Raw genomic sequence first — 16,175 nt, 5'->3', positions numbered from 1 at the left:
ATTGCCGGATTGTAAAATTTTAAAGCTGGAAAGGCAGTAGAGCTCATCTCTTCAGAAGACAGAACTGAGATCCAGAGAGAGAATGGTCTAAGACGGGGTCCCCAACCCCCTGGCTGCAGACCGGTATGGGTCCATGGCCTGTTAGGAACTGGGCTGCACAGCAGGAGGTGAGTGGTGGACGAGCAAGTGAAGCTTCATCTGCCGCTCCCCATCGCTCGCATTACCGCATGAACCATTCCCCCCACCCCCATCCGTGGAAAAATTATCTTCCACGAAACCAGTCCCTGCTGCCAAAAAGGTTGGGAACCGCTGGTCTAAGACACCAAGGAGAATTGGGGACAAAACCCAATTTTAGTTTTGAGGGCCATATGCCCCTCATTCAGGTCATGTCCTAGACAGGACTGGGATGCCAGTCTTTCCTAAGTCTGCTGCCTGGAAATGGATACTCTTGTTGTAGAGTCTCTTACTAGTTTGTACATTCATTCATTTATTCATTAAAGATAAAATGCTGAGCAAAACCAGACATGAGTATTGCCCTTATGGGTCTTACAGTCTAGTTCATGAGACACATTAATCAAACAATCTCAGAAATAAATATACATTTGTATGTATGTTACAGGTATCAGGATATTTAAAGGAGACCATATGATGGGGAGATTTGATGTCTTTGGGGTTGGGAAATGCTTCCCATGGAGAAGCATTATAGTATTGAGATGAGCTCTGGTGGTTGAGCTGGAGTTAGGTTGCTAGATTTAGCAAATAAAAATACAGAATACCAGTCTTGCATTTTACCTGGCAGCCCTACATGGAGTTAGCTTTAGACTACGTTGGTAGTGGTGGTGATAAGTTGACTGAATCTTGAGATATATGTGTGATTGTGTGTGTGGGGGGTATGCTCTTTTATTAGTATAAGTATCTTAGAAAAATACTGTAATTTTTAGAGGAGTTACACATTGTATTATCAACAGTATGAGATGTTTATGTGGACTTGGGGATTGGTTATCATAAGAAGGAAGTAGAAGATTCAGGTGATGATATTCTTCCTAGAATGACTCCTAGTTTCTGTCTTAGGAAACTGACAAGATGCTGGCACCATTTGCTAAGATAAGAAGTGTTGGAAGAGGCCAGATCTGGTGTGTGTGGTGGGGGGAGTGGGGTCAGGGGCTCCATGGTGAAATCTTCCACCCCCATCAGCTCTAATGCCTGGTATATGACTCGTACCCTCCAACAGAGTAGAGGCCCTTCCTCACTGTGAAAGGAACCTCACTATTGCCCCTCACAAGGTATAAAGGTTGTGAGTGGAGCTCATAATTGGTCTTGGCTCTACAATTTGAACCAACTTCTCATTCTGTCCCTGGACGGAATCAATATCAAGGCAAGGCAAAGAAGACAAGACTAAATGTGTCTTTCCTCCTTGGCCCAACTTCCTAATTGTGACAATGAGCTAACGTATTTGATAAGGCTCTTGAAATAAATCAGCGGCACCATCTCCTTTTTGCCTTGCTTTCTCTTTTTTTTTTCCTGTTGCCATTTGTGCTCAGTAAGACCGGTTGCTGCCTCAGCCAGCCCTTGGGGCTCCTCCAGGAGAGAGTTTACAAGGGATGAACTATTCAGTGGGGTGGTTCCAAACATGCCTGTTTTACAAATGCCTCTGGGTAGAAGAGGCTGATTATACACTTTGAGCCCTGCAAAGATTGCCCCTCAGCATGGAAGTGCGGTGCCAGTGTGACATTTCCAATTGGAGTTATGGGTTGCATATCTCTGCATGTTAATTACGAAGGGGGGGGTGTCCGCCTTCAATAATGTTACTGTACTGCTTCCTAGAAGGTCTACAAAAAGGCAGCTGCCAAGGGTCTACTTTGAGGGGACACAGAGATAAAGCAGGGGTGAAGAGAGTTCTTGTTTGTCATTGAGGAAGTCGAGACCATCTGGAGTCCTGTTCTTTGGCAGGCCTCAGCATCCGTCTGTTGGGATAAGCTCTGTTGGCAAACTCCACCATGCAGTGTTCTCTGTTGGTAACGAAAGAACCAAAGAAAATCTGTGTGACAATTCTCTGTTCCTCTGCCTGTGAAGACGAGGAGGCTGAGGCCAGGAACGTTTCACTTAATTTTCTGCTCAGAGATCCCCAGCAATTCCTGGAGTCGAGAGCATAGATGATCGAGACAGATCCATGTTTAAATGCCAGTCATCACTTATGCATTGTGTGAATCTGTTTCTTCATCTGAAAATGGGAATATTGATGGTTTTTTTTTTCTGTAGGATTGTTAAAGGTTAGAATTAGTGAATGTGTGGGTAGTGACCTGGTAGGTGCACAATAAAGGTAACTTTTTGTTAATGTTGTTCTTTATAAATTTATTTATTTATGGCTGAGTTGGCTTTTTGTTTGCTGCGCACAGGCTTTCTCTAGTTGCGGCAAGTGGGGGCTACTCTTCATTGCGGTTCGCGGGCTTCTCATTGCAGTGGCTTCTCTTGTTGCAGAGCACGGGCTTTAGGCACGTGGGCTTCAGTAGTTGTGGAGTGTGGGCTCAGTAGTTGTGGCTCGCGGGCTCTAGAGTGCAGGCTCAGTAGTTGTGCCGCACGGGCTTAGTTGCTCCACAGCATGTGGGATCTTCCCGGACCAGGGCTCAAACCTGTGTCGCCTGTATTGGCAGGCAGATTCTTAACGCTGCACCACCAGGCAAGCCCTAATGTTGTTCTTTAAATACATACTTTGGTAACAATGCCATCTTTTACATAGTAGAGCTGTTATCTACTCACAGCATCAGGCGCAGTTTGAGATGCTGGGGTTTATTACATGCTAATATTGTGGCAGCACAATGCTGAGTGCTTTATACACATGGTCTGTTGACATCTGTCTCTGTTAGGTGGATACTAGTCCTTATACCGTGAGAACTGAGGCTGGAAAGAGAGAGGTCCTTTACCTTAGGGTGACAAAGCTGTTAACTTATTTTGCCCTTTTTTGGTCTTAAATTCAAAGGTAAATGGCACTGGCAAGAACAAACCTCTAATTATAGGACATGGGCTCACTGTCCCCCTGTGCACGCACGTCATAGATCTGTAGGGTGGAGCGGGTCGGAAAAGGAAGAGTAAAAAGAAAGTGATGGGAGCCCGGCCACCTCAGGAAGTGTGTGTTGGCTAACATGGGGACTATGGGATGGTCAGGTTCGTGTCTCTTAGAAATGATGCAGGGAGTCTCCTGTGCATACTCTCTGTAAGGTTTGTGTTTCTCCCATGGCTAGGCTTGGTCTGATGGTGACCAGAGTGGAAATGAATGATAAGGTGGAGAGTTTCCTGGAAGGGTGGGGTTTTGAATTTAAGTGCCTGGGCGTCCAGGTAGGTGGAGTGAGAGAGTGTATAGGGCGGGTAGAGGCAGTGCTGGTGGGAACTGTGTCAAATGGGGGAGTCCATTATGTGTTGAGCAAGCAACTGGCAGAGTGAAGTGATGTGGATCTGAGATCATTCAGATAGAATTGATGGACTGGAGAGAAACTGCTGTGAGTCATGCGATTAAAAACCAGTTCCAGGGCCTCCCTGGTGGCGCAGTGGTTGAGAGTCCGCCTGCCGATGCAGGGGATGCGGGTTCGTGCCCCGGTCTGGGAGGATCCCATGTGCCGCGGAGCGGCTGGGCCCGTGGGCCATGGCCGCTGGGCCTGCGCGTCCGGGGCCTGTGCTCCGCAACGGGAGAGGCCACAACGGTGAGAGGCCCGCATACCGCAAAAAAAAAAAAAAAAAAAAAAAAAAAAAAAAAAACCAGTTCCACATTATAGGTATTGAGGAGCATCCCCAGCTGGGATTCATGTGTACTGTTTCCACTTGTTTGGTTACTCATCCTGCAAAGAATCACTGAGTGACACTGTGCACCTGGCACCGTGTTTGGTTTGGGAATGCGGTGGTGCACAAAACACATGTGGCTCCTGCCTTCATGGAGCTTACAGTCTAGACATAAAGACAGATACTGATTCATTAAACAGTCTGATAAATTCAGCAGAATTCAAAATTTCAGGCCCCACCTTGACCTGCTGAAAGAGAATCTCCATTTAATGTAACTATCATTTGTACAAAGTTTAAAAAACCGATGTACACCGTGCAGAGCATTTGTGAAGATCATGTTTTAGTCCCATTTTCACCTCTCCAGCATAGTGCCTGGCATAACAAGAGGTTCTTGGTAAGGAAATGAATGAATAAATACTAAATTTGTACAAAGCGAGAGGCTGTACGGATTTGATTCATTCTGGCCTAAAATTCAGGGTTACGGTCCTCCTTCAATATTTTATCAAGCTCTAAAAATTGATTTGCAGTTCCCATTAATTTTTAAATGTGTGTCAGAAAATATTTTCTTTGGCTTCCTCGTGACCAAAGAGTGTGCGTGTTAATTAAGGCCAGTGATGGCTTTTTCTTGCATCTTCCCTGCCCTCCCCTCCCTCCCCAGCCACCATCCCTGCTGAGTTGTATTGTAGAACCAGTTCTGAAAGTAGTACCCAGGACACACACATTGTCACTTGGGAGGGAGCCCGGCTACCTCAGGAGATGTGTGTTGGCTAACATGGGGACTGTGAGATGGTCAGGTCTCTTAGAAACGATGCAGACTGCCAAGTGATAACCTAAATTCATCTTTTATTCATTTATAATTCTTCAAATGATTTTTATTTAGTACCATTAAGCAATTCATATATTCTTCACAGGAAGTCTCCTGTGCATAATCTCTGTAAGGTTTGTGTTTCTCCCATGGCTATGCTTGGTCTGATGGTGACCAGAGTAGAAATGCTTGATAAAGTGGAGAGTTTCCCGGAAGGGTGGGGTTTTGAATTTAAGTGGCTGGGCATCTGGGTAGGTGGAGTGAGAGAGTATACAGGGCTGGTAGAGGCAGTGCTGGTGGGAATTGTGGCAGATGGGGGAGTGCATGAGCCATCTTGCCCTTGGTTGCATGGAAAGACAACGTGGGATCATGGCATGATCCCATCAGCCAAAAGTGCAGGGTCTAAAACCAGATTCACCCAAAATCAATTCACTCAAAGACCAGTCTGTGCATTATAGAGGATTTTTGAAGTTTAAGGCTTTTTTCTATCACCCCGGTGTGCATGCCCCTTTATCTGCCCAGACCTTTGCATTGCAACAGCCTTAGGGCACTCTTCTAGATTGGGGCCCAGGTGTTTGTCTGGCAAGGGCTGGGCAGACCAAAGGTAGGAGCCAAAACCTTTGTGCAGAAATCCTTAATTCAGTGAGTGTGTTCCTGGTGAATTTGGTCACACACTTGTCACCAACATTGCCTATAAAAGACAAATCCAAAGAACCAGACCTTACAGTTTGTCAAGCAGCACATCCCAGTATATCCAGATTTTAATCAGAAATATTCAGTTTTTAAATGTTGGTCACTGATTCAGATGATTTTAAAAAAAATATCTGCAAAGGAAAGTTGAACCCTCTGCCCTTAGAAAACCACAAGATAGAAGCTTTTCTGTTAAGGTTGTAGGTAATACGGGAAATTAGAAATGCTGGAGAAGTTTGAATAATTACATGGTTTCATACTTAAAATACCTTATAGTTTACAGGATACCTTCAAGAAAGTTACATCATTTGATTTTCATGATAATCCTGTGATGTTGTTAGAGCTCCTGCTACCATTCCCATTTCACAGAGAAAATGAGACTGAGAGTAAATAACTTGCCCAAGGTTATTTGGTCATTGGCATTGCTTGTTCCTTTACATGAGTAAAGGAATCGTACTCAGTTACCATGTGGCAGGCACTTCAGACACATTGTCTCATTAATCCTTCCAACAAGGTGTAAGGAACCTCATTTTAAAGATTAGAAACATACAGTATTAACATTAAGTAGCATTTATCAAGCCTCCCTGCAGTGAAGCCTTTTATGTGTGCTAAAGGTATGAAATGGACTGTCTCATTTTATTCTCATAATAGGCACTCTAGGTAGAAACTCGGTATTCTTAAAATTCCCAATTTTACAGAAGAGGATGAAGATTTTTTAAAAAATGGTTAAATGACTTGGCCAGGGTTATATAACCAATTAGCAGTGAAGTTGGCATTTGAATCCCAGGCTGTCCTCTTCCAAGTTCTTTGTCACTGCCATGTGCCGAGCGCTGCCAATGCCTATACGTTAGATTAACCCAAATGAAATTGCTGATATTCAGCAGTTTGTCTTTTACAACAGCAATTATGTACGATTCAACCTAATAATATGTACTTTATCTGTCTCCAATTGATCTTAAAACTAATTTCCAGAAAGAGGAAACAATGATGAATAAGTGGGTTGTTTGGGGGAGTTTGTAATTGCATTGAGAAATCTGCTAATCATTTATTAACTTCAGAAAGACCCTGAACTTGACAACTGAGGAAAATCCACACATATTTGTCAAATTTAACTAGAACTTTTCTTTTTCAAACATTTATTTCTGTCCTAAACTGAGGATGCCTAAGTTTTAATTGATTTTTTTTTTTTTTTTTTGCGGTACGGGGGCCTCTCACTGTTGTGGCCTCTCCCGTTACGGAGCACAGGCTCCGGACATGCAGGCTCAGTGGCCATAGCTCACGGGCCCAGCTGCTCTGCGGCATGTGGGATCTTCCAGGACCTGGGCATGAACCCGTGTCCCCTGCATTGGCAGGCAGACTCTCAACCACTGCGCCACCAGGGAAGCCCTTAATTGATTTTTTTTTTTTTTTTTTTGCGGTACGCGGGCCTCTCACTGTTGTGGCCTCTCCCATTGCGGAACACAGGCTCCGGATGCGCAGGCTCAGCGGCCATGGCTCACGGGCCTAGCCGCTCCGCGGCATGTGGGATCTTCCCGGACCAGGGCACGAACCCGCATCCCCTGCATCGGCAGGTGGACTCTCAGCCACTGCGCCACCAGGGAAGCCCCTTAATTGATTTTTAAATGATGGTAGTTTCATGAACATTGCCTTGGCTTAATGGCACTGAAAATGAGTGATAATGATTGCAAAATTATAATTATAAAATTATGAATAAAGGATCCTATCTTTTAGTCACATCTTTCAGTGTAAGATTCTTATTTGCAGACATTGGTCTTACTTTAACCTCTAACTCAAAAATGTACATGATGTTTTGGCATAATAGCGATCGTAAGGAATTAGAATTAGATTCATTAGAGGTTTGTCTCATCTTTTGTCCACGGTGAAGATTACTGTGTAAATAGTTACCTAAACCTCACTAACAGTCTTCAGTTCATGAAAATAGTCAACACTGCGGCTGTGTTCCAACTTCATCAAAGGCACGATTCATCCTTTGGTTGTAACCTCTTTAGAAATGCGGGTTGAGTCGGTTCATACATGTGTTCATTCTTCCCTGTGCTTGTGTTAGTCCCTAAAAACACACATGGATGCCTTTTCTTCAAGCTAGTTCTGTTCGATCCCTATACCTTTAAGTTGGAAACCTGAAAGAAGTTTTTTGAGGAGGTTGAAATATTACCTTCTGTGAAAGAACTGTAATGATTGAACTGAATACAGGCCACCAGAATGCACTTACCAGGTTTCTATTTGGTTTCCTTCAAATTCAAACATGGTGCCCGGTTGTCTACTGCTTTTTAATATGCATTTTCAGGGTTCCCCTGCTGAAACATGCTGTTTACACCACTCTCAAAGAAAGTGGGTATATATACTCATAAATGTGATGATTCAAAAAATATTTCAGAGAAATAGTGTTAAGAAAGAAATTTTAATTATAAAGATAAATTTAATGGATATAAATTATTTATCACCTATGTGTCTCATGCTGAGCAGCATATTACTGTCTCCTTTTCTTTTTGTGCTTGTATAATAAAATGTGTATTTTATATAATTATGTGCTGAGGTTAGACAATGTAGTAAGATTCTTGGGAAGAAACTGTGTACAGGAGTTGTTATTATTTACAAATTATACCTTACTAAGCATAGAATTACAAACGTTACTCAGGCTTTTTTTTTTTTTTTGGCTGTGCTGGGTCTTCGTTGCGGCGCGTGGGCTCTTCATCGGTGGTACGCGGGCTTCTCTCTAGTTGCGGCACGCAGGCTTAGTTGCCCCGAGTCATGTGGGATCTTAGTTCCCTGACCAGGGATAGAACCCACATTCCCTGCTTTGGAACGCGGATTCTTAACCACTGGACCACCAGGGAAGTCCCTACTTACAATTTTTTTTTTTTGTGTGGTACGCGGGCCGCTCACCGCTGCGGCCTCTCCCGTTGCGGAGCACAGGCTCCGGACGCGCAGGCTCAGCGGCCATGGCTCACGGGCCCAGCCGCTCCATGGCATGTGGGATCTTCCCAGACCGGGGCACGAACCCGTGTCCCCTGCATCGTCAGGCAGACCCTCAACCACTGCGCCACCAGAGAAGCCCCCTACTTACGATTTTTTGAAGGGCTCAATATGATCTATCTTCCTGGCCTTACTCCTTTGATGTGAGAGGGTGAATGGATCAATGGCTTTCTGATGTTGATTTTTTTATCATGTAGTCACTGAATATTATTGATTATAAGCTGTATTTTTCAAACTTTGGCCATTCATGACTCACCTGCATGATTTTGTCTATATCTTAACATAGTATCTTTTATTTACTTGAAGTTTTCTTTAAAAGAACTCAATTTTTACCTTAGGTGTTCAAAAGGAAACTCATCGTTACCAGTGCTATTATTTACTCAATTAATTTCTTATTAAATATAGCTGCTTTTTTAAACTTCAGGTTTAGCTGCAAGTTTAAAAAAGTCAATTTTACAAAGTATTGCTTTATCACTTAAGTTTTAGAAGTAAATGTTATATTTTACTACCATCGCTTACTAGTTAGATTTTTCTACTGCACATTAAAAATATACACATATTAAAATAAAAATTAAAATGTAAAAACCCATCCAGGCTCCACTTAGAGTCACTTAGCACACACGACAGTCAGACCTGAGGCAAACTCTGGGGGAAGTGGCTAAAAGTGAAAATGGACACTTACTAAACGAGTGACCCATGAGGGGTGTCACTGTGCCACTGTCGACACAAGAGTTTCCTGTTAAAACTGGGTGAGGATTTGTTCCAACCACACATGACCTTGAGAGTCAGGCCTGCCATTCAGTTAAAGAGGCGCCACGTGGTGTTCACTTTCCTTTTTAAAAAAATATTGCCCTGGTTCCCTCTTGAGGAGTCCCCTTATTAATGGAGGGTGACCTCAACTTTGTTGGCCTGTAAGGGTGCCGGCAGTAATGAATTTGTTATTTTGTGTGCCACTCTCTCTAAATTGGATTCTGCATTATGCTGGTGCATATATGTAAGAAGGTGACTGATTGAAATTCAAATGTAATGAGGATGAAGCTCTGCCATTCAGCGCAGATGCCTTTGTTTTTAGCCCTAGTAGGTTCTTTGCCCCATCACAATGCAGCTTTCCTCCTGGCTTCTGAAATCACCATGTCTAACTGGGTAGGACCGACGTGTTTTCTAACCCATTCCAGAAATGAAATACAGTTTGTTCTGGTTTTCTAGTTTAAAAGAATTTTTTTTAATGGGCTAAGAGATTTGGATTTGCAGTCTTGAGAAAAACAAAGTATTCTTTCTGAAACATGCAAATGTGTCTCTCCATCACCTAGGAAACTATTATGGGACACCCAAACCTCCTAGCCAGCCACTCAGTGGGAAAGTGATCACGACGGATGCCTTGCAAAGCCTTCATTCTGGCTCCAAGCAGTCAACCCCAAAGCGAACCAAGTCCTACAATGATATGCAAAATGCTGGCATAGTCCACGCGGAGAATGAGGAAGAGGATGATGTTCCTGAAATGAACAGTAGCTTTACAGGTAAAAGACCAGATGATGTTCTCCCTAAATGGACTTAGGGAAGGAGGGCTGGGGGAGGCTTTTGTGAAGAGTTACAAGAAGGTTTCTATTCTCAGGAGGAATTTGGAAGGATCGCCAGAATTCAAACTCTGACCACATGGTGCTTGGGGAAGAGATGGTCTTTTCCCTGGTCTGTTTTTCATGCTTCTTGGCAAGAGTATTTTAACTTCACCCAGCTGTCTTAAAGGGGCAGGAGGGCAGTGTTTGTAGAAGGAAATCAAGAATAATCAGCATCCTTTCTTTCTGTTCAAAATGATATCCATAAGAATCTGTTTTCTTCATTCATTACTTAGTCTTGACACTGCTCCATAATTATGGCTGATTGCTTGTAAAGACAAATAGGAGAAGTTGTTTAATATCACTTGATGCTGTATGGAAGGCTAGCAGCATCCTTTTTTCTCATACCTTTGCAAGTAGAGATACAGTGGAAATAAATCATGTGTTAACTTATGCAAATTGTACTATATTCCCTAAGAGGGAAAAGATGAAAAAGTAATAAATACTATAAGATTATATACTGCATATGTATTTTATATTATAGAGCATATATTACTCATTGCATTATATTTTTACATATACATTCAGGGCTATCTACGCCCAAGCTTAGGTAGGCGGTATTTTATGAGTGGATCTTCAAGGACAAGTCCTCTGAATAAGGATGTACAGGTTATGAATTGCACGTTCCCTGGAGGCACCGTTCACAGAGGCTGTGATATATGTTCCTTGGGTTAGTGCAGTAACCCAGAACTGTTCAGTAATATTTTTGACTCTTTGGGGGTTTGACCTTATATAATAACTCAAAATGTCACAGCTGAATAAGACATGAGTTACTCCAGTCGATAATGTTGTGACTTTGAAGACCGCTTGTTTTTTCTGTTTTTCCCATACTTATTTTCTTTCGTATTTTAGAGTTACAGCTCTGTATTTTCCTCCTTGTGCTACCAAGTCTACTAGAATATTTAGAAAAAAGTTTGTGTTAATTGAATGCTTTCTCCTGCCTGTATGGGCCTTTCTGAAGCCTAAAATTTTTCAAGGTAACAATTGAAAATAATTTTTGATGGCTTATCATTGTAACGGTAACCCAACCCTTCCATAAGAAGCACTAGGGAAAGGAGGAGTCCTGGCTTGCTGTCCTAGCTTTGTTCATGGTAGTTGTCTTCTTATGAACATAGTCTCTAACTGCTCTCATCTGTAAAATGACTGGTTAGGATCAGATCACATCTAGGTTCCCCCTTCCGGCTCTAAGAATTCCGAGTCCAGGAAAATTTCCATTTTCTCAGTTAGAATGGATTAGGCCAGTGGCTGACCTACAGTTTCAATATCTGGAATAAATTTACCCATTGCTACATATTTGTTTATTGAAATCAGTTAATTTTATCCACTTCAAAATATTTTATCCGTTTATAGTAGTCTTCACCAAAATGAAAGCAGATTATGAAAAAAAAGTCAATACTTCCTTGAAAAAAAATAGCCACTATTTTAATGTCTTGATCTTCCAACAAATAAGAATAGCAAGTTATGATATAACCCAAAAATGTAGATGTTGTCACAGAAATAGAAAGACCTTGGGGGTAACAAGCATCGAAACAGTTCCGCCAAGCTGACTGGATGGTCCCCAAGAAGCTTGGGTGCCTTTATTTGTCCTCCATTAACTAAGTAGATTTCTCGGTACAAAGCAAGAACAGAGTAGGGATAGTTGAGTGTAGGTCTTGATGCTTTTCCAATTTCTAACCACTGTAAATCTCTGTCTCTAGAAGCCAGGCCTCAGAAAACCTGACCTCATAACATCCCTACTTGAACTCCTGATGTCAGTAAAAAACAAACAAACACAAAACACCTGGGCCTGGGTCATCATTGCTAAAGGCAGTCTGATCATTAGTTTCTGCACAAAAAAAGAAACCCAAGTGGCGCCTGATGGGATGCATGGAGAGAGACTTGATTCTGAGATATACAAGTGATGGGGCATCTTCAATACAGAAGGGATATTTTGAATAAATGCCTCCTCACTTACCAAACTACAAGTGTGACAGCTGACAACATGTCATTCCCTGACTCATATGAATTCTTTCAAATAATTGAGACTACCCAGTCTGTGATATGTGTATCAAACTAGCTGTGTCAGAGCATCTTGCGCTCCAAACGTCTTTAAGTAGCAATCCACCAGCTACTTCGAGCACAGAGTGGCAGTACCATAATGAAGTCTTGACTCCTGGTTGAGCCATTTGTGATAGTGGCATGAGTGTCAGATTCAAATGTACAAACACTATGGAGCTATTTTAAATGATATTTACCAGGATATTTTTAATAACAGGCTCTTGGTACGATCTCAGCTGACTTCTGCTTGGGTCTTTTGAAGGGGGCACAAAATGTCTAAGTAACATGCCTAAATAACATTAGCACTATCTGCTGGTAAAAGAGCAGGGAGTTTAAGGCCAGGAGCATCCTGGGGAGGTCGCTTCTTCCTTCCTTCCTTCCTTCCTTCCTTCCTTCCTTCCTTCCTTCCTTCCTTCCTTCCTTTCTGCAACCAAAGATGGAGGCAGGAGCTGAGTAATGAGCAGTCATCCCAGATTCTCACCGTAGAACCTGACTGTAGGACAGTCTCCTACAAATTATGCCCAAATTACAGACCTAAAGGAGGCCCTGGAGAGAGAACACTGTTTATGTGGCTTCATGAAGATAGACTTATACTTTTGGGCAAAGCACACAGTTATTTATACAAATAAATTAAAACATTTGTGAAAGTATTTTGTTCATTATAGACAGCTTGAAAAATATATAACAAACCACCGCAACTAAAAAGTTGCTGATCCATCCATTAACCACCTCTAAGAGACACCAAAAATGTTATTTCATTGTGTTCCTAAGCTTGTTTTCCCAACAGCCTCCCTATTGTTGAACATTAGACTGCTGATGCTTCTTTTTCATTAGCAGTTAATGGTAAAACATTGCTTTGGAATGTCAAGAGATAATGGTATTACCAAAAGAGCTAATGGTTCCCCAGTGCTCTGTGGCAGGCACTTTGCTAAGCTCTCATGCATATACTAGGGAGGTCTAATTGCTTGTCCAGTATCACAAAGCCAGTGAGGGTGAAAGCTGTCAAAAAGTCTGACTCCAGAATCTGCGTGGCTCATCCACTGTGTTATTTGTGTTTTAAGTCAAGTTTATTAGCCCTTTGTAGCCTCAAAGGTTTTGACTGGTTATGTACACAGTGAGGGAGGCACATAAATCTGAATGCATGTGTAATTTAAAATAAGCTCCAGAATGTATGTTTGACATGAGTTTATGTTGTCAAAGTCACCTTCAAATGCTCCCAAGTGTGTCTGTGTATGTAAATGCTGGGAAACTTCTGATTTACCATGAATGAAAATGTTTTACATGTTTATTTATGGTTATGAATCATTTTCACATGTATCCTATAAACCTCCTGGAAATCTTGATAGGCAGCCTAAGTATTATCTTCCCCATTTTGCAGATGAGAACACTGAGGAATAGTGTGTATTAATAAGCTCACTAGACAATGCAAGAATCCAGCCTCCTGTTTGCTTACCCAGTCTGTGTTCCAGTTATTCATTCTACCTGTCCTCTTTGGATGCATTGGCAATCTTTAGTAAGAGAGTGATAGCAGTGCTCTTAAATGTTTGGTAGATTAAATGAAAGAGTTTTTGAAGTCAGAGCGTGTGTAAAGTGAAAGCCATGATTAGGACTGTGCAGTTTTGGAATCTGCCCTGTGTCTGCCCCAATCTCTCATTTTTGGACTCCTGATTTTCTTTCAGAGAATGAGATTGTTTTAAGGTTCTCCCGAACTAGAAGGAAGAAACAGAAAACCAAACATATCAAGTCGTATACATTAAATATCCATCACCTTTTTAAAAAAATTAACCAGATGGAAGGAATTCTTTGACAATGTACATGTGTATCAAATCATCACAATGTGAATTTTAAATATCTTACAGTTTTATTTGTCAGTTATACCTCAGTAAAGCTGAAAAATTAATACCTATAGCTTTTTGTATGTCAATCATATGTAAATAAAGCTTTTTTTTTTAAAGAAGACACTGAAAACATATAAAATAAAAAATATTTGGATAATTTAAAGTAAGATCTAGTTGCTGGAGGGATTTCTTATTTCTCTAGTAAATTAAAATTACATATGTATTTTTTCAGTGAGCTAGTATTCCCTTCATGTAGTTGAGGTTTTGAAGTACTAGCAGGACTTTTTCCTCCCCTCTTCTTCCCCTCCCCTTTCCATGAATTGTGTACATTCAGTATTAAACCAAGTTGTTTCTCTTTTCATATGTAGTGGCCCACCTGTGGCCACAACCCTTTTCCTGTTACATCCAGTTTCTATTAAAATCGGTTAATTCAAATGTTTCAGTAAAATTATTGGAATGTCTACTATTGTCCCAGTATTTCTCTGACTCTTAAATATCATATTAATAGATGATCACTGACCTTGGCCCTTGATATTTCCGGTAGCAGATCCCAGTCCTGAGCTCTGTTGAGCACTCACTGAGCTCCAGGCACTTTTGCAGACGTTTTGCATGTAGTTCCATTTTTGTGGTCTGTGTGTTATGCCCATTTTACAGATGAGGAAACAAATGCTCAGAAAGGTAAAGTCTCTTCTAAAGTCACACAGTTAGAAATAGGCACACTATGATTTGTTCTGCGGTTTGCTGTCAAATCCATCCTTTTTCTGCCTATTTGTAACGAATTGGCAGCCTGAGGGCCAGCTCTGACCTGTAAACAAAAATTAATAACAACTTTAATGAATAAGATGATGTTTACTGTACTGAGTGCTTTACATAATCTAATCCTCCCCACAACCTTATGAGGTAAGTACTGTTATCCCCACTTTACAGATAAGGAAACTAAGGCACATAGAAGTTGAGTGTGTTTCCCAAGTTAGTCAAGAGTAAAGCCAGGATTCAAACTCAAGCATTCTGGCTTCAGAGTCAGTGCTTATAATCACTACCTTTCATTTTCTTGCTTGTGCTACACCACTTTATTTTTAAAAGGAATTAGGATTGGAAAATTAGAAGTTTTTGCATAAGAATATAGATTTCCACCTTCTCTTGAAAAAATCAGAAATCCGGAAACCCTGAGTACACTTTTCCCTAGGATGCTAATTGCCTGGCACTGAGTTCTGTGCTCCTTTCAGAAAGGATACACCCTCTCCAGTGTTCTAGACATACATCATTTGTGTCTCCGACCTGGCATCAGTGGTCATAGGAATTTGTACCCTGAGGCTGCATCGTACCCTGTCACATTGCCAGCTGAGCAAAACCCCTCCTAGAAGCTAAAGGTTCTAGTGATTTTTTATTGTTGAGCACTTTTTGTATCTCTGTCTTCAAAGTGTAATGCTTGTACTTGAATCTCCATCACCTGGGTGCTCTCAAAATACACATTTTTGAACCTAATTCCAATTCTGTTGTCTGAAGTAGGGAGCCATGTCTGCATTTTAGCAACCTCTCCAGTGACTTCACTGGTAGCACAGTGACTGACTCCACACTCCCAATGCAGGGGCCCTGGGTTCGTCCCTGGTCAGGGAATTAGATCCCACACGCATGCTGCAACTAGGAGTTCACATGTGACAACTAAGGAGCCCACGTGCTGCAGCTAAGGAGCCGGTGAGCCGCAACTAAGGAGCCCACATGCCACATCTAAGACCTGGTGCAACCAAATAAATAAGTAAATATTAAAACAAAACAAACAAACAAAAATCTCTCTAGGTGATTCTTACATACACTTAAGCTTAAGAAGGATACCTTCCAATGATGTACCAGAAATGAATACATTTTGGCTCCTAGAGAATTAAGGGTGAATCTCTTAATTCTTGCCATGTTTTGAATTTTTGCTATTGATAAGTAATTTCAAAATTTTTCTTCCATAGTGGCCTAATTTCCTCTTTTTCCTTCAAACTTATAGTTGTTTGATTAACCTGCACTCATGGGTGCACATTGTAAAATCAACTCAAATCGGTTTCAGCAGGAAAGGGAATTTAGGAGATCAAGCAATTGAAGAGGCCAGGAGTACATGAAATCAGAGAGGCTTCATCTGGGGTATTAGGTGACTTTCTCTGTATTTCATCTCTGCTTTCCTCTACATGAGTTTAATTTTCAGACAAGTCTTGCCAAGCTTTATGACATGAGAATGTATCAGCTTAATAACTTCAGCATCAAGAGGCTACCTCTTGCTTGATAGTTCCCGCAAGCACTTCCATGCCTACATTAGTTTGCCTTGGATCATGTGCTTGATTCCGTCATAAAGGCAAGAGTGATATGGGTGTGACTTGGGCCCACTGCATGAACTTGGAGTGGGTATAAGTCAGTCCCCACCTGGACCACATGGACCTTGAATGG

The 16,175-nt window shown here is 41.6% G+C and overlaps 1 protein-coding gene across 10 annotated transcripts in view; it reads left to right on the top strand.

The window, feature by feature from the left end:
* MAGI1 (membrane associated guanylate kinase, WW and PDZ domain containing 1) overlaps nt 1–16,175 on the top strand; it is a 635,889-nt gene that overhangs the window by 502,565 nt on the left and 117,149 nt on the right. For all 10 annotated transcript variants that reach the window (XM_060109161.1, XM_060109156.1, XM_060109160.1 and 7 more), the window contains exon 4: nt 9,571–9,777. In XM_060109161.1, coding sequence (XP_059965144.1) covers nt 9,571–9,777 — 207 coding nt within the window. The remainder of the gene's footprint in view (nt 1–9,570; nt 9,778–16,175) is intronic.

The sequence above is a fragment of the Mesoplodon densirostris genome, chromosome 10 (genome assembly GCF_025265405.1).
Source record: "Mesoplodon densirostris isolate mMesDen1 chromosome 10, mMesDen1 primary haplotype, whole genome shotgun sequence".
NCBI lineage: Eukaryota > Metazoa > Chordata > Mammalia > Artiodactyla > Ziphiidae > Mesoplodon > Mesoplodon densirostris.
This window is presented reverse-complemented; position numbering and strand designations above follow the sequence as displayed.